Source organism: Triturus cristatus, chromosome 6, assembly GCF_964204655.1.
Source record: "Triturus cristatus chromosome 6, aTriCri1.1, whole genome shotgun sequence".
In the NCBI taxonomy this organism is placed as follows: Eukaryota; Metazoa; Chordata; class Amphibia; order Caudata; family Salamandridae; genus Triturus; species Triturus cristatus.
In genome coordinates, this window is record NC_140589.1 from 1,917,652,733 (window position 1) to 1,917,678,450 (window position 25,718).

The window sequence follows — 25,718 nt, forward strand, 5'->3', positions numbered from 1 at the left end:
TATTTCCTGTTACGGGTCGAATTACGTGTTCGCGATCACAAACTCTCACGGGATAGTGCGACCGGCTACCAACAATCCAACATCTCGTGGCACACGCGAATGGATTTTAAAACTCGTCGGCGAACGCAGGGACCTGGTAAGTCGCGACCGCGCGTTCGAGAACGCATTTTTAAAGCGTGAACAAGAAAAATACTTCCGTTTCACAGCAGATTGCAAAAGTTTTGACATTTTCACGCTCTCTGCAGAACGCAAAAATGTCAAAATATCGCAAATTCCACGAGCGGAACGAAATTTACCACTCAGGCCTACTCTTAATACTCGCAGCCTCTGAAACTTTCCAAATAGTTAACCCTTGTTGGTGCCCTCTCCGGATCTGTGTTTATGTCACGGAAAGCACTTTAAGTGTAATACCTATTCAGCCGTCAGACCCCGCTCGCAAAATTAATCGAATTGAGAGCGCTCATCTCCTCCCATGCAATTCTAAACAAGCACGCGAGTGGTGCACGCGCGCCACAGCAAGACATGTGGTTTCAATTATCGCGCCCGTGTCTGGGCACGATAATTGAAACCACATGGCGGCCGTGCGGCTAACCGACACCAATAGGCCATGGGCTGAGAAATGCGCCCGCCTTTGGCCAATTGCGTGCTGTCTTTGTTAAAAAGACGCACTCAAAGGCCAATAGCGTGGTCCAAAACGAAAAGCACACGCACAAGTGTGTGCGATTCTAAGGTTAGTTTTAGAAGCCCCTACATGAAGTCTTCGCCAGAACAGCGCATGCGCGCTGTTACAGGCTCAACCTAAAAAGGAAAGGAAAGTAAAGACAAGATGGAAAGAAGTCACACCCAAGAGTAAGTACATACACATACTTTTAGGGCATAAGTTAGATTAGCCGAGATGGTCTTCAGATGGTCACTTCTTCTTAAGACCTGTGTGCATCTAGGGAGCAAGCCCACGTGACATATTTAGTGCTAAAGAATGGAAAAGCAGAAATGTAGCAACAAAATGCAGGTTTTGCGATACAGTAAATGACGCCTAAGGTCAAAGTGTGCAAAGCATGAGGCTATTGGTGTGATGACCCACCTCAAGCAAGTGAGCGCAACCTATCAGTTATAGGTCAGTAACATCCTAAATGCTAAAAGAATGAATGAAACTGACACACAACAGTAAGATGGAATCGGGGGCATCTACCCAGGAGGCCAAAACGAGTTACTAAGAATGGCGTGTGGTTAGGTAACTTTAAGATATGCTCCTGCGACAGAAAAAGGTAATAGATTTTGAAAGGTTGGAGGCAGAATGAAAGCCCGGACTAGATAAGTCTGGCCCGACCTGTGATGGGAGGAAACTGCTCACGGTGATAAAAATCTAATGCCCAAATGAGTCTGAAACGGCAAAACAGCTATGACTGCTACGCTTACCTGTAGGTCACTCTGTATAAAATACGGTGGCACCGGGTAGGTCCCCAAAGTCTGTGGGTACTTCAAAGAGGGCTGAGGCTAACAATTCTATGATAAATCAGATGGAAGGATTAGACCTGTGTGCGCCTATAGAAAAAGAGGGTATATTGAAATAAGGCAGGAACTTACACGGTCGTCCCGGCCAGGACGGAAGCTCACATTTTTTGTGGCATGACGTTATTGGGGTTGCACTTGGTTCTCATTCTCCAAAATCTCACACAAATTGGATCGGCTTTTTACTTTTATACACTCTATTGGTGGCAAGTCTCAGATTTATATCTTGGGTTGCCAAAACTGAGTAGTATTTTAACTTGTTCAATTATTTTTATTGTTATATGATGTTTTGTTATTCCTACAGACCGGTTGGTGACCTGTGTTGATAGAGAGCCCCCTGCACTTCTTATTCATCAACAGTGCATGTGCGACAGATGGCTTTAAGCCACTGATTTAGCTAAATTTTCAGGGCCCTGATAAAGGAATTGTCTATTTATGTGCCATTTCCGTCAGCGTTTTTCTGCTTTTTAAAACATGTATGAGCAATGATTTGAAAAACTGGGTATATATCAAATTGTGTTCTAGTTTGTTTGTGTATTTTCCTGGTGTCAATATTGTTTGTTGTCTATTGTTCATTTGTCTTGGCAATGTGGTATGTCTTTTTGGCATGTTTTATTAACCTATGCACAATATGTTCATAGTTCATTGTAATGTTGTTGGGGCTCCTCTACATTTGGTATGTTAAATATTTATTCTTCAGAGTTTGCTGGTGTATATTTTTGATAATGAACTGTATTTGTATTCCATAAAAGAAAAACATGATTTATTAATTTGATATCTTTTTGAATAAAAATTTAAAACCATTGGTCTGTTTGACAATTGTAATTTTACCATGGACATAATGCCTTATAGTAAGTAATTGGTTTTGGAGAATTGCTTGTTGGTATATATTTTGAATAGTAGACATCATGCACAACAAACGCTCAGCGTGCAATGCATGCCATTATTTACATGTTCTTCCGGGGAAGTCCCTCTAGGCTCGGAAAGGATAGATATGTAGTCGGGCCCAGGTTTGGAGGCAGGCACATATTTCACATTTGTTGTATTCACTATCCAATGTCTGGCTTGAGGGAAATGGCTTTAGGGCGAGCTAGGATTGGACTGGACTTACTTCTTCACTGACTGCACACCATTGCCACTCCAATCGGCAATAAACGAGTATGACGGTGGAGATGGATTTGTTGTGAACCAGAAAGACATTGACACACACAAATAATAAAGTAAATAATATTCCTAAACTATATCATTTATTTTTATTTTTTGTGTGTCAAAGGAAGAAAGAAAGAAACTTGAGTCGAAACTCGAAAGCCTAATTGTCATGGAAGTAGAGATTGTCCTCAAAATCTGGTGGTTTTACCAGAAGTAGGTCACCTAGCACACTACTTCCATGTCCTGAGTCGCCGTCATTATCTTCCTGCTGTGCTACCTCAGGTATGCTGTAATCCGGTGGAATAAAGTGCTGAATCATTTTGATCATGGTTAACCTCTTCAAGTTTTGGGGCGAGAGACTGGTCCGTCTCACTGTCAGAATGGGACCAGCAGCACTGAAAGCACGCTCAGCAGAGACACCAGCGATGGGGCAAGCCAGATAGTTTATTGTCAGGTTGCTGAGCACTGGCCATTGGCGCCTTTGCCCATACCAATACAGCAATGGGTTTTGATCAAAGTAGACCTCTGTTGGGTTATCCAAATAGGCCTGGACCATCCACTTAATGGACATGGGTGCTCCACTTTGCTCGGCCTCTTTTGCCTTTGCGTCAGCACTAGACTTAAGCCTTTCCTGTAGAAACCATACATTTGCTGACTTCAGGGCTGTTGCTCCTATTCTTGATGTTGGTGGTTTTGGCTGCTGTGAGCCAACTGCACTGCCCTCAGGCTGTGAATCTGAACTTGAAGGCTGCCCTGCTTTACTTGTTGAGCCCTGGAGAAGTGGGTCTCTAATTCCCGGCTGTTCTTTTTCTAGCTGACTGGCTTTCACAGCTACCCAGGCTTTCTAGATGGCAACATCCCTGTCTGAGAAAATAATGAAACTATCCAGTAATGGTTTGTACCGTGGATCAAGAATTGTGGCACTGGTTGGATGACGCAATGTTTCTTTGCACCCTTGTATTTTCAGATAAGCAAAGGATTAAGCTCTCCACCAAATCATATGCTTCTTTTTTTTCCTCCTCACCTGCGTACATTGAAGACACCTCCTTTAGCTGTTGCTGTAGCATGCACAACAATGGGATAGCTTGGCCCATGGTACAGTCCTCCTTGCTGACTTCACGTGTGAAGACCTCGAAAGGAAGCAGCATCTCTATTACGTATTCAACAAGGCCCCATTGGTCCATCTCAATGATCATGCCTTTCACAGCAGCATCCCCTCTTTGCATGACATATTCATTGATTGGTCTGTACTGCTCAAACAGATGTTCAAGCATGTAATAAGTTGAGTTCCAATGTGTTTGCACCTCCTGGATGAGTGCTTCAACTGGCATTCTAGTGTCACATTGAATGATCCTCAGCTGCTTCCAGGCTTTGAAAGAATGGCTGAAATGTGTGCAGAGTGTCAGGGCTGGTCAGGGTAGATCTCCTAGTGCCCTCAAGTTACGCCTGTTAGGAGGAAATATGCACAAGTACAGCCCTGCCAAGGTTCGCAGGGTCATGTCTTGAGATGGGCTTCCTTCTGGCTCCGTTGTCTGCTTCCATCTCCATGGCGGAATTCCAAGATGGCCGCTCGAGATGACCGACCCGGTTGCTGGTCTAGTGTTTTGGCCGCTTTTCAAGCTCAGCTGTGCTCGTGCGAAGCACTATGCACTTCAACTGAGGTTTTGGAGGAAACGGCTGTGTTTTCCAACTCTACTCACAGAAGAAGATTTCGAAAGGCATTTTTTTTGGACAGAGTTCTGGTTTTCACAGTAGGTAAACTCTGTGAAGAAGGTGAGTCTTGTCGTTGGTCCATTCAGCGATAGGATTTCTTAAACTTGTTTTCTGAAGAGAGTTATTCTCTGAGACTTCAGCACACAGTTCATTTGAGTGTTGTGCCTAGTAGGAAGGTAATAGTGGATGATACTATCAATTCCTGACTAGCACCTTGCAGTTATTGACTTTAGTGAGCACAGAGGAATTTTCCATTAAGGTGTTCTCGCTCGTTCATTCCCAGAGGAGAACACTTTTCAGAGAGACATAATCAGTGAAGGCTCAATGGTAGTTAGAGTGAGATTGGAAGACGTCAACTATCTAAGACTTCGTTCTACCTGAATTTACAGACTACAGAAAGACTTTCAGTACAAAGATATCGACAAGGATAAAGTTTCCAGAAAAGAAGCCAGCAGTAGATATAGTTATATATATATATATATGTGTACTTACCAACGTTCCTCAGAAATTCAGTCCAATAGAAGACTAGGAGAGTTAGCATTCATACTGCACAGACATATCCTGCAAAAGAAAAGAAGTGAAAAAGAGTTTTACATAATCTGCATATTAAGAGACAAGGCAAACACAGAGTCCTTCAAGAGAAGGCAACTTACCTGTAGGGACAAGCTGTATTAAAGCCCAAAACTAAATACCTACAAGAGACCAGCTAGCCACAAAGAAGGGACAGGTATTCTAGATAAGGGTATAGTGCCTTGGGTTTGTGCTTAGTTGTTGGTGGTTACAAGACATTCTCTGTTTCAGGAGACAACTGGGTGCCAAGCAAGAGTTCCAGTCCAGTAGAAGAGTAGCTGTGGCGGTCTCTCTTTTCATCCCAATCCCCTTTCCCCCCATTGCTGCTTGTGAACTTAGTTCACAGTAGCGGAATAGGAGATTGTGGAATATTCATCTGCTACAGCAGAAAATCACAGTTCTGGTACAGGTACTTGACACAAAGTCTTCTGTAGGTGGGCAGTAAGTTGCTGACTCGGTCTTGAACAATTATGCTAATGCAGTGCGCCAAACACAGGACCCTGAAATAGCCACCATCGGCCATGTTCTTAACTATGTTACTGCCATTGTCTGTTGCAACAAAACCAATGTTAAGCCCTCTTGGTCGCAGCCATTCAAAGACCTTGGTGTTAAATCTTCCAAATTATTTGCAGCAGTATGGGATTTCTCCATGGCAAACATGGCTACTCTAGAATGCTTCTGAGCGCTATTAAAAATGTCAGCAGTGTCAACATCTGCAGATATCGTTTCTCTAACTCCCACAAAAGAGATCCAGTGTGCAGTGATACACATGTGATCAGTGACTTGACAACTGGTTCACATGTCTGTCGTCAGGTGGATAGTGTGAACAGCACTCTGCTGTAAAACTTGCCCAAGCAATTCCGGCACGTTGTGATGTAGTGCTGGAACAGCAACTCTGGTGAAATAGGAACAGCTGGGAACCTTCCTTTTCGGGCTAATGGCTGCCACAAATTCAAGAAATCCCACCCCTTTCACAAAAGAAAAAGGGAGGCGGTCCAGTGCTAACATTTTAGCCAGCTTCTGTTGTACAAATGTGCCGTTGGTGGTTGCGTTGATACTGCCCCTCCTACCTAAACATACTGAGAATGGTAGGCTGGATTTTTTCTTTTTTGGTCCCACTGATGCAGGTGACTTTTTCAGACCAGATATTGTTAAGGTCAATGCGCTTTTTTTTGTGTCTCGACCTGACTCTTGTGCCATTGCGATGTTGCTGGTGATGATGATGTGGGCTATACCACTGCACCGCTGGGGACAGTGTTCCCCTCTTCTTCACCTTCCACTGTGATCGGGTTTTCTTCACCCCCTCCACCAAAAACACCACTTCCAGTTTTTTTTGCCACTGGGAAAAGCACACTGACTGCCTCCACAAAATGGCCACAACCACATGGTCACAACAACAACAAGCAGAAGGCCTGGAAAGCAATGAACACACGCAGGCCTATGGACACAGACTTTACAAAATGACCCCTGGCCACATGGAGCGGCTCAGCCATGGCAAATACTGGCCTACTATAAAAAACACACCTACATACTGGCCAGACCAAGGAGGCATGCAAAACACACATCTTTAATGCAACAATGCAAAAACGAAAATCCACAGGGCTAAAAGGGTTTGCAAGTGACAAGTTACAACAACCACACACATCCAACAAAGGCATTAACACACTTGAACAAAAAAAAGGGAAATGCCCAAAAAACACACATTTTGTATTCAATTCAATGCCATCCATGCACTAAATAGTGATTAAATTCAACTGACACCACAGAAACAGTTGCTTCATGCACCAATGAGTAGCTCTGGGCCTACTGCCTGAGAAAGGCCATTTCGACGACTACTGGGCTACATAGTGAATTAAATAAATATTGCAAATTCTTAAAAAATATGGGGAAAATAAAAATGTAGTGAACTGTGCAACATGTTTCCTATAAAATAAGAAAAATGACTTACAAAGAAACAACTAGGCCCCAACTAAAATAAACTACAGACCGCCCACCAGAATACATTAAAAAAAACTATAAAGAGTACAAATACATCTAGGTGCACGGCCCCAATCAAACAAACAGCACCAGTTTTCAAACTTACTTGTGAAATCTCAAATCCAAAGTCCTCAAATCCAATGATATATTATGCAGCAGACACAAAGAGTGATCCTTCTAGCTCCAAATCCAAATGAAAAGTGATGAGGAGATGGACAAAGCACTGGGAGGAGCCTGCTGGGCAGGATGAGGAAGTTGGAGAGTCTGGGACACTTCCTCTTGAAATAAAAGTGAAAAAAGAAAAAGGACTCTGCACAAAAAAGTGTAGCCGAATGTCAGTTGGAGTTTTTTTTACTCCAAATTGTCATTTCGAGAAGGTTTTGATGCTGCTCGTGGAGAAAACCTTCTCCAGATTGCAGTCACGGTAGATTCTGCATGCTCTGGATCGCGATCTTCACAAAAACCCTGCAGGCGCACTTGAATGATGTGTTCGCGATCGCAAACTCTCGCGGGACCCTGTGGGTGCTTAGCAAATCTCATGGCGCTCGTGAACAGCTCCGAAATCTCATCGACGATTACAGGCTCCCAGTAAGGCGCTCCCACATGTGTGAAAACACATTTTGGGTGCACAAACACAAAAAACCTCTGCTCCGTTGCAGAGTGCGGAGTTTATCGGCAACTCCGCATTCTACGCGGAACTCAAAGTTCCCAAAACTCTGCAAACTCCATGAGCAGAGCGGAGTTTTATGCCCAGGGTTATTTACAAGCTAGACATCTGCTGTTAGCACAATATTTCCTGCTCCATTGTATGCAGGATGTTGTTGATGGGTAGGCTCTCTGATCTGAATTTGAGATATGACTGCTTGGTCATTGGGCTTGCTAAGCTGTCAAAAAAAGGCTCAATGATGGTGTACATTTGTGATCAAAAACCCTTCTGTAAATTGACAGGTGCAAAAACAACAGTTGATGGACAGAATGCAGAACAATCTTGATCCTCTTTGATGGCACATTTAGAATGATCAAGGAGCTCAAAGTCCCCTGCAATTATTAATAGTCATTCTTCTAGGTCTTATATTAAATGTGAGACTCATCCTGGGATATTACTTCCAAGTACATGTTCCTGCCAACATCCCTGTTCTAAATATTGAAGATACGTAGGTTGTGGCCCTCAGGAGAACTAACCTTCAGACTCGGGAAGTCAGGGGAGTTTAGGGACAGGCACTTAATTCTACAATCTGATTAAGTTTTCCGCCAGATCTCTAGCCCCCCAAATAGTTCCCCACAGCCCCTGAAAAACAGCAGAAATATGATAATTAATGAAGGCAGATCTGTGCACCGGGCGCATACACCAAGGGGCCGATTACGATGGGGGAAGGACCACCACCGTTGGCCCAGCGGAGGCGGTCCATCTGTCAACACACATCGATCTACACACCACCCAATTAGGATGGTGGGGGATACAGCGGTGGACACAAAGTCCGTCCGCCACTTCACCGCCAAAGGCAATTGTTCCGTTTGCCTGGTGGACGGTGCAGGGTGCCTTTAAAATGATGGTGGTGCCTAGCAGGTACCGTCCACCAAATTAGAATTTGGTTTTAGCATCGCGGTGGGTGCTGCTGTCAGCAGCAGCCGGCGCAATGTTAAAATGAAGTATGCGAACACCATGGTGGCGGTCGCATTCTATTTTGTGTTGCGGGACCGCCACAGGCATGGCGGACGGTCCTGGTTTACAACAGGATGGGGGACGGACTCCAGTCTGTCTGCCATCCTAATGAGCCCCCTAGTCTCCTACAATAAACATACAGCAAAGGCATCGATACAATGTCCCATCTAGGGTTTGACAATTTGGATTTTAGTGCTGCAGTGTTTTTTTTTTTTTGCAGTGTTCAATGAAAGTATCTTCCAATCATCTTAATTCTTCACCAAAAGGGATTGAGCGCAGTGGGGAATATTCTGCTTCCCACGTCAATCCACTCTTTCCACAGTTAGTGAAGACTCCTCTATGGGCTCTTTGCTGTTGGTAGGATCGACCTCTGACCTCTCATTACCTGGCAGAGGAGGGTTACACTTAAGGAGGGTCTGCGGTGATGCAGGAGGTGTTGATTAGGGGTGGGCGGAAAATTCCGTTCCGCCAGCGCAGAATAAAAAAGCAAGCCACCCCGGCTCACGGGCCCGGTCCTTGCTTCTGAAAGCAGCCAGGCCGGGGAGAGCCTCCCTGGGCCCCGGTGGACCCCTGTCTCCAGCGCCCGGACCCTTGGCTGGCTTGCAGGACGGGGGCTCCCGCACCCCGGGCCCTGCCGGACGGAGCACAAACACAGGCCCGGTCCCAGCTTCAGACCCCTAGCCAGGCCGGGGAGAGCCTCCCCGGGCCCCGGAGGGCACCCTTTCCCCAGCGCACGGACCCTCGGCTGGCTTGCTGGACGGGGGGCTCCCGCACCCTGGGACACTGGGAAGGAGCACAAGCCCCGGGTCCGGGCCCAGCTTCCGAACCCTAGCCAGGCCGGGGAGAGCCTCCCCTGGCCACGGTGGACACCATTCCCCAGCGCACGGACCCTCGGCTGGCTTACAGGACGGGGGCTCCCGCACCCTGGGACACTGGGATGGGGCACAAGCCCCGGGTCCGGGCTCAGCTTCCGAACCCTAGCCAGGCTGGGTAGAGCCTCCCGGGGCCCCGGTGGACACCCTTCCCCAGCGGCTGGACCCTCGGCTGGCTTGCAGGACGGGGGGCTCCCGCACCCTGGGACACTGGGACGGAGCACAAGCCTCGGGTCCGGGCCCAGGTTCAGAACCCTAGCCAGGCTGGGGAGAGCCTCCCCACGGGCCCGGTCCATGCTTCTGAAAGCAGCCAGGCCGGGGAGAGCCTCCCTGGGCCCCGATGGACCCCTGTCTCCAGCGCCCGGACCCTCGGCTGGCTTGCAGGACGGGGGGCTCCCGCACCCGGGCCCTGCCGGACGGAGCACGAGCCCCGGGCCCGGTCCCAGCTTCAGACCCCTAGCCAGGCCGCATGCAAGACATGTGGTTTCAATTATCGCGCCCGTGTCTGGGCACGATAATTGAAACCACATGGCGGCCGTGCGGCTAACCGACACCAATAGGCCATGGGCTGAGCAATGCGCCCGCCTTTGGCCAATTGCGTGCTCTCTTTGCTAAAAAGACGCACTCAAAGGCCAATAGCGTGGACCAAAACAAAAAGCACACGCACAAGTGTGTGCGATTCTAAGGTTAGTTTTAGAAGCCCCTACATGAAGTCTTCGCCAGAACAGCGCATGCGCGCTGTTACAGGCTCAACCTAAAAAGGAAAGGAAAGTAAAGACAAGATGGAAAGAAGTCACACCCAAGAGTAAGTACATACACATACTTTTATGGGCAAAAGTTAGCTTAGCCGAGATGGTCTTCAGATGGTCACTTCTTCTTAAGACCTGTGTGCATCTAGGGAGCAAGCCCACGTGACATATTTAGTGCTAAAGAATGGAAATGCAGAAATGTAGCAACAAAATGCAGATTTTGCGATACAGTAAATGACGCCTAAGGTCAAAGTGTGCAAAGCATGAGCCTATTGGTGTGATGACCCACCTCAAGCAAGTGAGCGCGACCTATCAGATATAGGTCAGTAACATCCTAAATGCTAAAAGAATGAATGAAACTGACACACAACAGTAAGATGGAATCGGGAGCATCTACCCAGGAGGCCAAAACAAGTTACTAAGAATGGCGTGTGGTTAGGTAACTTTAAGATATGCTCCTGCGGCAGAAAAAGGTAATAGATTTTGAAAGGTTGGAGGCAAAATGAAAGCCCGGACTAGATAAGTCTGGCCCGACCTGTGATGGGAGGAAACTGCTCACGGTGATAAAAATCTAATGCCCAAATGAGTCTGAAACGACAAAACAGCTATGACTGCTACGCTTACCTGTAGGTCACTCTGTATAAAATACGGTGGCACCCGGTAGGTCCCCAAAGTCTGTGGGTACTTCAAAGAGGGCTGAGGCTAACAATTCTATGATAAATCAGATGGAAGGATTAGACCTGTGTGCGCCTATAGAAAAAGAGGGTATGTTGAAATAAGGCAGGAACTTACACGGTCGTCCCGGCCAGGACGGAAGCTCACATTTTGTGTGGCATGACGTTATTGGGGTTGCACTTGGTTCTCATTCTCCAAAATCTCACACAAATTGGATCGGCTTTTTACTTTTATACACTCTATTGGTGGCAAGTCTCAGATTTATATCTTGGGTTGCCAAAACTCCGTAGTATTTTAACTTGTTCAATTATTTTTATTGTTATATGATGTTTTGTTATTCCTACAGACCGGTTGGTGACATGTGTGGATAGAGAGCCCCCTGCACTTCTTATTCATCAACAGTGCATGTGCGACAGATGGCTTTAAGCACTGATTTAGCTAAATTTTCAGGGCCTTGATGGAGGAATTGTCTATTTATGTGCCATTTCCGTCAGCGTTTTTCTGCTTTTTGAAACATGTATGAGCAATGATTTGTAAAACTGGGTATATATCAAATTGTGTTCTAGTGTGTTTGTGTATTTTCCTGGTGTCAATATTGTTTGTTGTCTATTGTTCATTTGTCTTGGCAATGTGGTATGTCTTTTTGGCATGTTTTATTAACCTATGCACAATATGTTCATAGTTCATTGTAATGTTGGTGGGGCTCCTCTACATTTGGTATGTTAAATATTTATTCTTCAGAGTTTGCTGGTGTATATTTTTGATAATGAACTGTATTTGTATTCCATAAAAGAAAAACATGATTTATTAATTTGATATCTTTTTGAATAAAAATTCAAAACCATTGGTCTGTTTGACAATTGTAATTTTACCATGGACATAATGCCTTATAGTAAGTAATTGGTTTTGGAGAAGTGCTTGTTGGTATATATTTTGAATAGTATACATCATGCACAACAAACGCTCAGCGTGCAATGCATGCCATCATTTACATGTTGTCATGTAAGTCGAGATTGTCCTCAAAATCTGGTGGTTTTACCAGAAGTAGGTCACCTAGCACACTACTTCCATGTCCTGAGTCGCCGTCATTATCTTCCTGCTGTGCTACCTCAGGTATGCTGTAATCCGGTGGTATAAAGTGCTGAATCATTTTGATCATGGTTAACCTCTCCAAGTTTTGGGGCGAGAGACTGGTCCGTCTCACTGTCAGAATGGGACCAGCAGCACTGAAAGCACGCTCAGCAGAGACACCAGCGACGGGGCAAGCCAGATAGTTTATTGTCAGGCTGCTGAGCACTGGCCATTGGCGCCTTTGCCCATACCAATACAGCAATGGGTTTTGATCAAAGTAGACCTCTGTTGGGTTATCCAAATAGGCCTGGACCATCCACTTAATGGACATGGGTGCTCCACTTTGCTCGGCCTCTTTTGCCTTTGCGTCAGCACTAGACTTAAGCCTTTCCTGTAGAAACCATACATTTGCTGACTTCAGGGCTGTTGCTCCTATTCTTGATGTTGGTGGTTTTGGCTGCTGTGAGCCAACTGCACTGCCCTCAGGCTGTGAATCTGAAATTGAAGGCTGCCCTGCTGTACTTGTTGAGCCCTGGAGAAGTGGGTCTCTAATTCCCGGCTGTTCTTTTTCTAGCTCACTGGCTTTCACAGCTACCCAGGCTTTCTAGATGGCAACATCCCTGTCTGAGAAAATAATGAAACTATCCAGTAATGGTTTGTACCGTGGATCAAGAATTGTGGCACTGGTTGGATGACGCAATGTTTCTCTTGCACCCTTGTATTTTCAGATAAGCGAAGGATTAAGCTCTCCACCAAATCATATGCTTCTTTTTTTCCTCCACACCTGCGTACATTGAAGACACCTCCTTTAGCTGTTGCTGTAGCATGCACAACAATGGGATAGCTTGGCCCATGGTACAATCCTCCTTGCTGACTTCACGTGTGAAGACCTCGAAAGGAAGCAGCGTCTCTATTACGTATTTAACAAGGCCCCATTGGTCCATCTCAATGATCATGCCTTTCAAAGCAGCATCCCCTCTTTGCATGACATATTCATTGATTGGTCTGTACTGCTCAAACAGATGTTCAAGCATGTAATAAGTTGAGTTCCAATGTGTTTGCACCTCCTGGATGAGTGCTTTAACTGGCATTCTAGTATCACATTGAATGATCCTCAGCTGCTTCCAGGCTTTGAAAGAATGGCTGAAATGTGTGCAGAGTGTCAGGGCTGGTCAGGGTAGATCTCTTAGTGCCCTCAAGTTACGCCTGTTAGGAGGAAATATGCACAAGTACAGCCCTGCCAAGCTTTGCAGGGTCATGTTCTGAGATGGGTTTCCTTCTGGCTCCGTTGTCTGCTTCCATCTCTATGGCGGAATTCCAAGATGGCCGCTCGAGATGACCGACCCGGTTGCTGGTCTAGTGTTTTGGCCGCTTTTCCAGCTCAGCTGTGCTCGTGCGAAGCACTATGCACTTCAACTGAGGTTTTGGAGGAAACGGCTGTGTTTTCCAACTCTACTCACAGAAGGAGATTTCGGAAGGCATTTTTTTTGGACAGAGTTCTGGTTTTCACAGTAGGTAAACTCTGTGAAGAAGGTGAGTCTTGTCGTTGGTCCATTCAGCGATAGGATTTCTTAAACTTGTTTTCTGAAGAGAGTTATTCTCTGAGACTTCAGCACACAGTTCATTTGAGTGTTGTGCCTAGTAGGAAGGTAATAGTGGATGATACTATCAATTCCTGACTAGCACCTTGCAGTTATTGACTTTAGTGAGCACAGAGGTATTTTCCATTAAGGTGTTCTCGCTCGTTCATTCCCAGAGGTGAACACTTTTCAGAGAGACATAATCAGTGAAGGCTCAATGGTAGTAAGAGTGAGATTGGAAGACGTCAACTATCTAAGACTTCGTTCTACCTGAATTTACAGACTACAGAAAGACTTTCAGTACAAAGATATCGACAAGGATACAGTTTCCAGAAAAGAAGCCAGCAGTAGATATAGCTATATATATATATGTGTACTTACCAACGTTCCTCAGAAATTCAGTCCTATAGGAGACTAGGAGAGTTAGCATTCATACTGCACAGACATATCCTGCAAAAGAAAAGAAGTGAAAAAGAGTCTTACATAATCTGCATATTACGAGACAAGGCAAACACAGAGTCCTTCAAGAGAAGGCAACTTACCTGTAGGGACAAGCTGTATTAAAGCCCAAAACTAAATACCTACAAGAGAGCAGCTAGCCACAACGAAGGGACAGGTATTCTAGATAAGGGTATAGTGCCTTGGGTTTGTGCTTAGTTGTTGGTCGTTACAAGACATTCTCTGTTTCAGGAGACAACTCGGTTCCAAGCAAGAGTTCCAGTCCAGTAGAAGAGTAGCTGTGGCGGTCTCTCTTTTCATCCCAATCCCCTTTCCCCCCTTTGCTGCTTGTGAACTTAGTTCACAGTAGCGGAATAGGAGATTGTGGAATATTCATCTGCTACAGCAGAAAATCACAGTTCTGGTACAGGTACTTGACACAAAGTCTTCTGTAGGTGGGCAGTAAGTTGCTGACTCGGTCTTGAACAATTATGCTAATGCAGTGCGCCAAACACAGGACCCTGAAATAGCCACCATCGGCCATGTTCTTAACTATATTACTGCCATTGTCTGTTGCAACAAAACCAATGTCAAGCCCTCTTGGTCGCAGCCATTTAAAGACCTTGGTGTTAAATCTTCCAAATTATTTGCAGCAGTATGGGATTTCTCCATGGCAAACATGGCTACTCTAGAATGCTTCTGAGCGCTATTAAAAATGTCAGCAGTGTCAACATCTGCAGATATCTTTTCTCTAACTCCCACAAAAGAGATCCAGTGTGCAGTGATACACATGTGATCAGTGACTTGACAACTGGTCCACATGTCTGTCGTCAGGTGGATAGTGTGAACAGCACTCTGCTGTAAAACTTGCCCAAGCAATTCCGGCACGTTGTGATGTAGTGCTGGAACAGCAACTCTGTTGAATTAGGAACAGCTGGGAACCTTCCTTTTCGGGCTGATGGCTGCCACAAATTCAAGAAATCCCACCCCTTTCACAAAAGAAAAAGGGAGGCGGTCCAGCGCTAACATTTTAGCCAGCTTCTGTTGTACAAATGTGCCGTTGGTGGTTGCGTTGATACTGCCCCTCCTACCTAAACATACTGAGATTGGTAGGCTGGATTTTTTCTTTTCTGGTCCCACTGATTCAGGTGACTTTTTCAGACCAGATATTGTTAAGGTCAATGCGCTTTTTTTTGTGTCTTGACCTGACTCTTGTGCCATTGCGATGTTGCTGGTAATGATGATGTGGGCTATACCACTGCACCGCTGGGGACAGTGTTCCCCTCTTCTTCACCTTCCACTGTGATCAGGTTTTCTTCACCCCCTCCTCCAACAACACCACTTCCAGTTTTTTTTGCCACTGGGAAAAGCACACTGACTGCCTCCACAAAATGGCCACAACCACATGGTCACAACAACAACAAGCAGAAGGCCTGGAAAGCAATGAACACACACAGGCCTATGGACACAGACTTTACAAAATGACCCCTAGCCACATGGAGCGGCTCAGCCAAGGCAAATACTGGCCTACTATAACAAACACACCTACATACTGGCCAGACCAAGGAGGCATGCAAAACACACATCTTTAATGCAACAATGCAAAAACGAAAATCCACAGGGCTAAAAGGGTTTGCAAGTGACAAGTTACAACAACCACACACATCCAACAAAGGCATTAACACACTTGAACAAGAAAAGGGAAATGCCCAAAAAACACACATTTTGTATTCAATTCAATGCCATCCATGCACTAAATGGTGATTAAATTCAACTGACACCACAGAAACAGTTGCTTCATGCACCAATGAGTAGCTCTGGGCCTACTGCCTGAGAAAGGCCTATTTCGACGACTACTGGGCTACATAGTGAATTAAATAAATATTGCAAATTCCTAAAAAATATGGGGAAAATAAAAATGTAGTGAACTGTGCAACATGTTTCCTTTATAAAATAAGAAAAATGACTTACAAAAAAACAACTAGGCCCCAACTAAAATAAACTACAGACCGCCCACCAGAATACATATAAAAACTATAAAGAGTACAAATACATCTAGGTGCACGGCCCCAATCAAACAAACAGCACCAGTTTTCAAACTTACTTGTGAAATCTCAAATCCAAAGTCCTCAAATCCAATGATATATTATGCAGCAGACACAAAGAGTGATCCTTCTAGCTCCAAATCCAAATGAAAAGTGATGAGGAGATGGACAAAGCACTGGGAGGAGCCTGCTGGGCAGGATGAGGAAGTTGGAGAGTCTGGGACACTTCCTCTTGAAATAAAAGTGAAAAAAGAAAAAGGACTCTGCACAAAAAAGTGTAGCCGAATGTCAGTTGGAGTTTTTTTTACTCCAAATTGTCATTTCGAGAAGGTTTTGATGCTGCTCGTGGAGAAAACCTTCTCCAGATTGCAGTCACGGTAGATTCTGCATGCTCTGGATCGCGATCTTCACAAAAACCCTGCAGGCGCACTTGAATGATGTGTTCGCGATCGCAAACTCTCGCGGGACCCTGTGGGTGCTTAGCAAATCTCATGGCGCTCGTGAACAGCTCCGAAATCTCATCGACGATTACAGGCTCCCAGTAAGGCGCTCCCACATGTGTGAAAACACATTTTGGGTGCACAAACACAAAAAAACCTCTGCTCCGTTGCAGAGTGCGGAGTTTATCGGCAACTCCGCATTCTACGCGGAACGCAAAGTTCCCAAAACTCTGCAAACTCCATGAGCAGAGCGGAGATTTATGCCCAGGGTTATTTACAAGCTAGACATCTGCTGTTAGCACAGTATTTCCTGCTCCATTGTATGCAGGATGTTGTTGATGGGTAGGCTCTCTTATCTGAATTTGAGATATGACTGCTTGGTCATTGGGCTTGCTAAGCTGTCAAAAAAACGCTCAAATGATGGTGTACATTTGTGATCAAAAACCCTGCTGTAAATTGACAGGTGCAAAAACAACAGTTGATGGACAGAATGCAGAACAATGTCATACATTCACCCCAGTACAGAGATCTGTGCCTAAATCCATCTTTTTTTTGCTCACCATGCCATTCCAGTTTGAACCCAGCCATATGCAAATCAGTCTTGACCCTGTGCCTCATGGGAACAGTCCAGCCCGAACTGCCAAGCCAGGTCCTCCCTGGACTGGAAACAAGCATCCTGGGACCAGTTTCTGGTTAACAGCCGTCATCAGCCAGGTTAGCTTGGCTGATGGGGAAAACCAGGGGGCCATAATCTCCTTCTGAAATCATCAGGGAAAGCACCATAGAATTGGATTTCCAATTTCTCTTCATTGCATTTAGGCTGAGCCTGAGCGAGCCACCGAAAAACCGAGGAAAGACAGTGTTGAGCAGGGAGGACCGAGTCCTCATCTCGTCCCCAGGAAAACAGCAATTGGGTGTCATCGCATAGGCCATCACCTTAGCCCCCAAGGTTAAAGCCAGATAAACAAGCGGAGTAACTTAGATGTTAAAAAGGAGGGGGCTAAGGGATGACTCCTGTGGAACACCAGTGGCCTCTATCTGTGAAGCCGAAGCACACGGGGGAAGCCAAACCTGCTGAGAACGACTCTCTAAGAAAGACCTAATCCAGCCCCACACAGACCCAGATCTCCCGGAGGCGATTGAGAAGCAGGGCATGAGGCACCGTATCGAAGGCCGCCGAGAGGTCCAGCATAACCAGCGCTGCCCTCCCACCGGCATCAAGGCACTCTCTAATCACCTCAGACATCTCCAGTAAGGCAGACTCATTACTGAAAGCCACCCGAAACCCTGATTGTGCCGGATGAAGCAGGCCAGAAGCCTCCACATACTCAGTAAGCTGATAAGTGACCACCTTTTCACAAACCTTGGCCAGGCTAGGAAGCAACGAAATGGGACGGTCATTTCCAGGAGTGAAAGGGTCCAAAGATGGTTTCTTAAGAAGGGGAAGAATTTTGGCTTGCTTCCATGAAGTTGGAACACAGGCCTCCCGCAATGACATATTAATGATCTGATTGACCTCCGGATTAACACAGTCCGCAACGGAAGCCAAAAAAGTCTGGCCGCACAGGGATCTGTGGGTGAGCCTGATTTTAAAGCCATCAAAATTTTAAGAGAGGTAGAAAAATCAACCACAGAAAAGGAAGAAAAATTGTAGGAAGATTCAGCTGACAGAAAAACAGGACTACAGGGGACAGGTGTGAAAGTGTTGATGACAAAAGTGGTTTGAATGTCCAAAATTTTGTCCTGAAAAAACATGGCCAGTATGTTACACCAATCCTCTGTAACAGGGGCGGGGCGCACCAAAGCTAACGGGGACATAAAACTTTTCACAATTGAAAAGATTTCTTTAGAGTTATTATTAGCCTGATCAATGCGTGATGTAAAGTATTGACTTTTAGCCACCGCAATCACTGCATAATAGCTCTTTTGTTTAGCTCTCAACGTGAGCTTTCCAAGCCCTCTCAAACACTTTACACTCATGTTTCAGGGTTTTCAGCTCCGGCAGGAACCAAGGTTTAGAGGGCGCTTTCCTGGTAAGCTTGGATGGGCGGGGCAGCGAAAGTGAGGACACTGCACCTGCAATCCACCTCGTAAACCCGGCCACACACCCCGTAAGATCTTGCTGGCGAGGGGGCCTAGAAGCAGCCAGGGAAATCTAAAATTGCAAAGGATCAATTTTAGAAAACATCAGAGGACGGGTAGAGCGCAAGGGCTGAACTGGCCAACCAATATCCCAAGAGAAACAGATGAGGAAATGGTCCGACCAAGGGACCGGAGAAGGGTCGTCCACTACCACTGGAAAGTTAAAACAAATAGGGTCGAGAATGTGGCCACCCTGATGCGTGGGTAGAAAAACTCACTGAGAAAGGTGAGCAAGTTGGAGAGAATCAAGGAAATCCACCGACTCTTTTGTATCTTGTTGGTCAAGATGAAGATTCACATCCCCTAAAGCCAAATAATGGGAAAAACGTAATGAGCGTTCAGCTAGGGCATCCCCACAAGATTTCAAGAACGCACTAGCTGGGCCAGGGGGGCGATAAATAAGAGAGCCACCGAATGTAAAATGATCCGAAAAATGAAGGGTAAAATCCAGAACCTCACACCCATCCCATAGGCTAGAAACTTCACTATGAAATGTTAAGTTCTCTCTGTAGAGAATTGCTACACCACCTCCTCTGCCAGCAGGGCGGTCCACCCTACAGAATTTAAAACGAACAGGGGTGGTCAGTGCAACAATGGGGTTGGAACCGGCATCCAGCCAGGTCTCTGTAACAAACAACAGATCGAGGGCATTATCCGTCATCAATTCAAAGGCCTCAGAGTGATGTTTCCTCATTGATCGAGCATATATCAAGGCACCTTTCACACGCTGCCTTCTCGGGGAGTTGATAAGAGCCGAGAAGAGCTCAGGATTGAGAACAAAGCCGAAGTCAGCACACGAAAAATCAGCTCAAAAGGGTGGAAGCCTGCAACCAAGACAGGGGCAGGGGAGCAGCCGAAGTGATTTAAGGAACTCACTTGACAGCTGGAGGTGGGCTCCGACAATAAGTGCAGAACGGGCAGCATAACTAGCCTCTGCCGCTGACTTGGCGCGGATGGGCGCAGACGGGCTTGCCTTAGGCACGCCTTCAGTGCGCCAACAGCGCGCCCGCTGCGCGCGTCCGCTGCTTGTCTGAGCCCAGCCCATTAAATAGGGTTAGAAATGGGTGAGTGCAGTGTGCGAGAGCTAGGGCGCTACTCGCAACTAACAGACGGCACAAGCAAGATGGCCGCTACGCCCTGTATGCAAATAGTGTGAAGGGCGAAAAAGACGAGGAGTTACACACACTCCAGAGAAGCATAAAAAACGTTTTTAGAGCAGGAGCTTGGTCGTCCCACTCACTGCGGCCGCTCCTGCCTGCCTTTGCCGCCTCCTGCCTGCAGATTCCTTCGCTCACTGCCCGCTGATCCTGGGAATTTCCCGCTGCTCCTGGGAATTTCCCGCTGCCCGCTGCTTCTTGGAATTTCCCGCCGCTGCCTCCCTGCGGCCCCGCCCCCCTGTGATTCCATTCGCCGCCCCGCTCCCGCCACCCAGCTGCTCCTCCCTCCCGGCTCCTTACTTATGACGCCCCCAGAGCGACCGCGCAGCGGACGCGCGCAGCGGGAGCGCCGATTGAGCGCCGAAGGTGCACTAAAGGTAAGCCCGTCTGCGCCCGTCCGCGCCTGGACCGCGCCCAGCACCAGACCCCCTGGTCCTCGCCCTCGCCAGCACACCCTGCACATCTACGACGCCAAAACCCTCCATGCACTCAACGCCGGCCGAAACACCTCCTGCTACCGAGCCACCCCGAGACGCACCCACGGACCCTTCACCTGCCTGACCTGCCGCTTCACCGGCCTCCGACCCAACACCGCACCTGCTAAACCGAGCCCCAGCAACAAACACCTGATGTGCATCCTGCTCAACACCCGCTCCGTTCACAGGCATGCCGTCGAACTCTGGAACCTCCTCGACTCGACAGCACCAGACATCACCTTCCTGACGGAAACCTGGATGAACGCCTCCTCAGCGCCCGACGTCGCCATCGCCGTCCCGGAAGGCTACAAAATCACCAGGAAGGACCACGTCAACCAGACAGGAGGAGGCATCGCCATCATCCACAAGAACACAATCCGCATCACGACCAACTCCGATGACACCTTCACCTCCGCCGAACACCTCCACTTCCAGATACACACCGACCCCAAGAACACGCTCAGAGGCACCCTCGTCTACAGACCACCGGGACCACGCACACAGTTCAGCGAAGACATCACAGACTTCGTCAGCCCGCACGCCATCAATTCCACCGACTACATCCTCCTGGGGGACCTAAACTTCTACCTGGAGGACAACAAGGACCGCAACACCACTGCTCTGATGGACAACCTGGCCAACCTCGGACTCAAGCAACTGGTAACCACCCCCACCCACTACGACGGCCACACGCTTGACCCAGTCTTCTCATCCAGCAAATACGTCACCTTCAGCCACTCCACCAATCTCCAGTGGACTGACCACAGCTGCGTCCACTTCAGCTTCAGTAAAACGACGACCCACCACCACCCTCAACAAGCCCCCTGCAGGAGCTGGAACAAGATCACCGGAGACCAGCTCACCACATTCCTCAGCCAGAACCCCCCCACCAGCTCAACGGACCCCAACGAAGCTGCCAACAACCTCACACAGTGGATCACCAACTGCGCAGATGCCCTCGCACCACTGAAGAAGAACCCCCCCAGCAGACGCGGCAGCAAGAAAGCCTCCTGGTTCACCGACGAGCTCATCACCTCCAAGAAGAACTGCCGCTCCCTGGAGAACACCTGGCACACCAACCAGACCACAGACAACATGCCGGCCCTCAAACACGCCACCCGCAAATACCAGCAACTGATCCGTGCCACAAAGAAGACAGCCTTCAAGGAACGACTGGACAACAACACCCACAACAGCAAAGAACTCTTCAGCATCGTCAAAGAGCTCTCCAACCCCGACGCCGGAAACAATGACATCACTCTCTCGCAAGACCTCTGCGACTCCCTCGCAGCCTTCTTCCACGACAAGATCGCCAACATTCACAACAGCTTCGGCCCAGCAACCACGAACCCCACCACCGAACCGATGCCCCCCACCGCCACCCTCCGCACCTGGACCCCAGTCAGCACCGAAGACACAACACACACAATGAACACCATCCACTCCGGATCCCCTACGGACCCCTGCCCACACCACATCTTCAACCCGGCTGACCACATCATCCCACCCCACCTCCGCGACATCATCAACGCCTCCTTCAACACCGCCACCTTCCCGGAGTGCTGGAAACATGCCGAGATCAGTGCCCTGCTGAAGAAACCAACTGCAGACCCCTCCGACCTCAAGAACTACCGCCCCATCTCGCTCCTCCCGTTTCCTGCCAAAGTCATCGAGAAGACCGTCAACAGACAGCTAGCCGCCTTCCTCGAGACCAACGGATCCCTCGACCACTCGCAATCCGGCTTCCGAGCCAACCACAGCACGGAGACCGCCCTCATCGCAGCCACAGACGACATCAGATCCCTAATGGACAACGGGGAAACTGCGGCCCTCATCCTCCTGGACCTCTCTGCAGCGTTCAACACTGTCTGCCACCGCACCCTGGTACAGCGCCTGAACAACACCGGCATCCAGGAGAAGGCCCTGGAGTGGATCACCTCATTCCTCGCTGGAAGAACCCAGAGAGTCCGCCTCCCCCCGTTCCGGTCAGCGGCCACCGAAGTCATCTGCGGCGTTCCACAAGGGTCATCGCTCAGCCCCACTCTCTTCAACGTCTACATGAGCCCCCTCGCAACCATCGCACATCAACACAACCTCAAGATCATCACCTACGCCAACGACACCCAGCTGATCCTCTCCCTCACCAGAGACCCGGACGCCGCCAGAGCCAGCCTACACGAAGGGATGAAAGACGTCGCCGAATGGATGAAGAACAGCCGCCTGAAACTGAACTCAGACAAGACGGAGGTCCTCATCCTGGGATCATCACCCTCCGCCTGGGACGACTCCTGGTGGCCCCCCGCCCTGGGAGCCACCCCCAAGCCAACGGACCACGCACGCAACCTAGGCTTCATCCTGGACTCCTCCCTCTCGATGACCAGACAAGTCAACGCCGTCTCGTCTTCATGCTTCAACACCCTGCGCATGCTTCGAAAGATCTTCCGGTGGATCCCCACCGAGACCAGGAAGACGGTTACCCAGGTCCTCGTCACCAGTCGGCTGGACTACGGGAACGCCCTCTACGCCGGCACCGCCGCCAAACTCCAGAAGAAACTCCAACGGATCCAGAACGCCTCAGCACGACTCATCCTGGACATCCCCCGACACAGCCACATCTCCGGACACCTGAGAGACCTGCACTGGCTCCCCGTCAACAAAAGAATCACGTTCCGACTCCTCACCCACTCACACAAGGCCCTCCACGACCTGGGCCCCAAGTTCCTCAACAGCCGTCTGACCTTCCACAAGCCCACCCACCAGCTCCGCTCCGCCAGCCTCGCTCTCGCCACCGTCCCCCGCATCCGCAGAGCCACCGCCGGAGGAAGATCCTTCTCCTACCTGGCAGCCAAGACATGGAACTCCCTCCCCATCCACCTCCGGACAACGCAAGACCATCTCGCCTTCAGGAAGCAACTCAAGACCTGGCTGTTCGAGCAGCAGCGTTCCCCCCCCCCCCCCCAGCGCCTTGAGACCCTCCGGGTGAGCAGTGCGCTATACAAATGCCTATGATTGATTCATTGATTGATTGAAGCTCCAAATGGTTAAAAATAGCAGCACTTCTTTTCAAAATTACTTCCCCCAACTAAAAATGGGCAAGTAACCCAGCAATATGTGAAAACATTCACAATTCCCAGACTACCTAACCAAATCCCGTCCATGATCTCTTTGTGTTTGCTTTTTTCGCCCTAAGTTGGCAGGGTATGCCCAGACGTGGGTCCCTTGCTCACTTTGCCACTGGATTCAAGCTAGCCTGGCTGATGACGGCTGTTAGCCAGAAACCGGTCCCAGGATGCTTGTTTCCAGTCCAGGGAAGACATGGCTTGTCAGTTTGGTCTGGACTGTTCCCATGAGGCACAAGGTCAAGACTGATTTGCATATGGCCATGTCTGAACTGGGGTGGCGGAGTGAGCTAAAGAACGATGATGGATTCAACCCAGATCTGTGACTGGGGGTGAGTGTTTGCAATGTTCAGCACTCTGTCCATCATCTCTTTGTGTTTACTGTAAAGTGCCAGGTGTGCATATGTGCAGCTCTTCTTCCCATATAGAGAGCAAATATTTTTAATAACAGACATAGGCACCCATTGAGCATCGGCAGGAGACTCTCAAAGGGCGGCTAAGCCTAAATGATATAGCGCTTACCATTGAATTCTTGAATGGTGGTTTGAGTGCAGTATTTCTTCTAGGGCTAACCTATAGGGGCTGCGCTCCTCTGTTTGCTACAACGCGCCTTTACAAGAGTGGTCTTAGGCTGACAATATGGACAGTTGGATATAAGCCTAAATCAGCTATCAAGGAAGATAAGGGGCACTCTGTAGAAGATTTACTATTGATCAAAAAAACTATCTTCCACCAATGTTAACCTTGTATCCTTAACATGTCCCATAACTCTTAGCCATATAAAGCCACCCCTTAGCCTTCACATTAGGTATTTCTACAGCTGGTGAGATTGTTTTCATTTTTATTTCCTTGTATAGTTTAAGGGCGACCATAGATTATTGTTGCCATTAAAATGCACTTTTACTGAACTGTTGTTTCCAAGACAAAATTACTTGTCAGTCTAGTGGCAAGATAATCAAAACCTGTTACATAATCAGTCATTTTGTGATGCACTTTTATGTGGACCTTCTTAGGGGTCAAAGAACATGCATTTAGTTTTTAATGTATTCATCTCCAACAGATAGTCTGTAAAAAACTCAAAAGGTGGTCGACCAGGGTCTGCAATGCTAAAGGGGGTTTCGAAATTAGGAGTGTGTGATTCACGAATAACAGAGCTTGAATTTTTCATGATCCTGTTTTTGGCGCATCGCTGTAAGGTATATCTAAATATTTCATTTATACGTAGTGAAAAAAGAGTCGGCCAAAATGCATCCCTGCCAAACCCCCCTTCTCGATTCTGATGTGGCTAGTAACTTCACCCTTGCCCCGTCTCAGCCGGCCAAAGTTTGTTGTGAAAGCTTATTGATAGCCATTGAATGTCATCAGGGGCCCCCAAAAAGTTCAGGACATTCCAAAGTTTATGGTGGGGAATCCAGTCGAAAGCCGAGCTGAGTTTGACAAATGCCACATAATAATGTCCCTTTGCCAGTATTACAGTTTTCCAATATAATGTACATAATTTAAAGAATCAAAAAGGTCCTCATGGGCCATTGAATGCATGCAATCAAAAGACCTGGTCAATAGTACTGGTTTTGGGGTGAAACCCTGCTTGATGATCCGATAGTACCCTAGTTTACTTTCCCCACTTCTGTAAGTTTCCCAGTACCTGATGGCAGAAAACCTTCTGCAAGCTTTCGAATAAATTGAGTAGAGCTATAGTCGTGTGGTTCCTCGTGACTGCCCTTTTTATAGATCATCACAACTTCAGCATCACACCAAGACTTAGGTAGATCAGTGCCTCCAGAATACAGTTATTATTATTTGAGGTTTTGTAAAGCGCGTAGTAACCCGTAAGCATCCCAGCGCTAAGATCATGACAATCAAGAGGTTGAAGTAAGTGAGAGAAACAAATGAGTTTTTAGAAGTTTTCTGAAACGGAGGTAGTCTGGTTCAACCCTAAGATTACGGGGGAGGGCATTCCACAGACGGGCTGCGTTTACAGAGAAACGCCTTCCGCCAGTGCGTGCCCTCTTCACTCTGAAAGTGGTGATAAGGTGTTCATTGTCAGAGCGAAGGGAGCGTGTAGCTTTGTAGGGCCTAATAAATTTCTTAAGGATGGGGGGGCCTTTATCCTGCAAGAGTTTATGGGACAGGCAAAGAGCCTTAAATTTGACTCACTCTCTCACTGGGAGCCAGTGAAGGTGCTTCAGGGCTAACTTTGCCGATGATCTGGCCGGAGTGTTGGTGAAAATCCGTGCCGCGGCATTTTGGATCCTTTGTAGTTTATCAAAGGTTGCTTCGGGGGCCCCCAGATAAATGGCATTGCTATAGTCCAGCCTAGAGAGAATGAGGCCTTGGATGAGCCTCATGTGAGATAAGGTGCCCAAACACGGG

General features: G+C 47.8%; 1 protein-coding gene across 1 annotated transcript in view; it reads left to right on the forward strand.

Moving 5' to 3' along the window:
* Nucleotides 1-4,220: 4,220 nt before the first annotated feature.
* Nucleotides 4,221-25,718, forward strand: part of LOC146822458 (uncharacterized) — a 326,778-nt gene continuing 305,280 nt past the window's right edge. The window contains exon 1 of the mRNA XM_085610060.1: nt 4,221-4,431. Coding sequence (XP_085466186.1) covers nt 4,221-4,431 — 211 coding nt within the window. The remainder of the gene's footprint in view (nt 4,432-25,718) is intronic.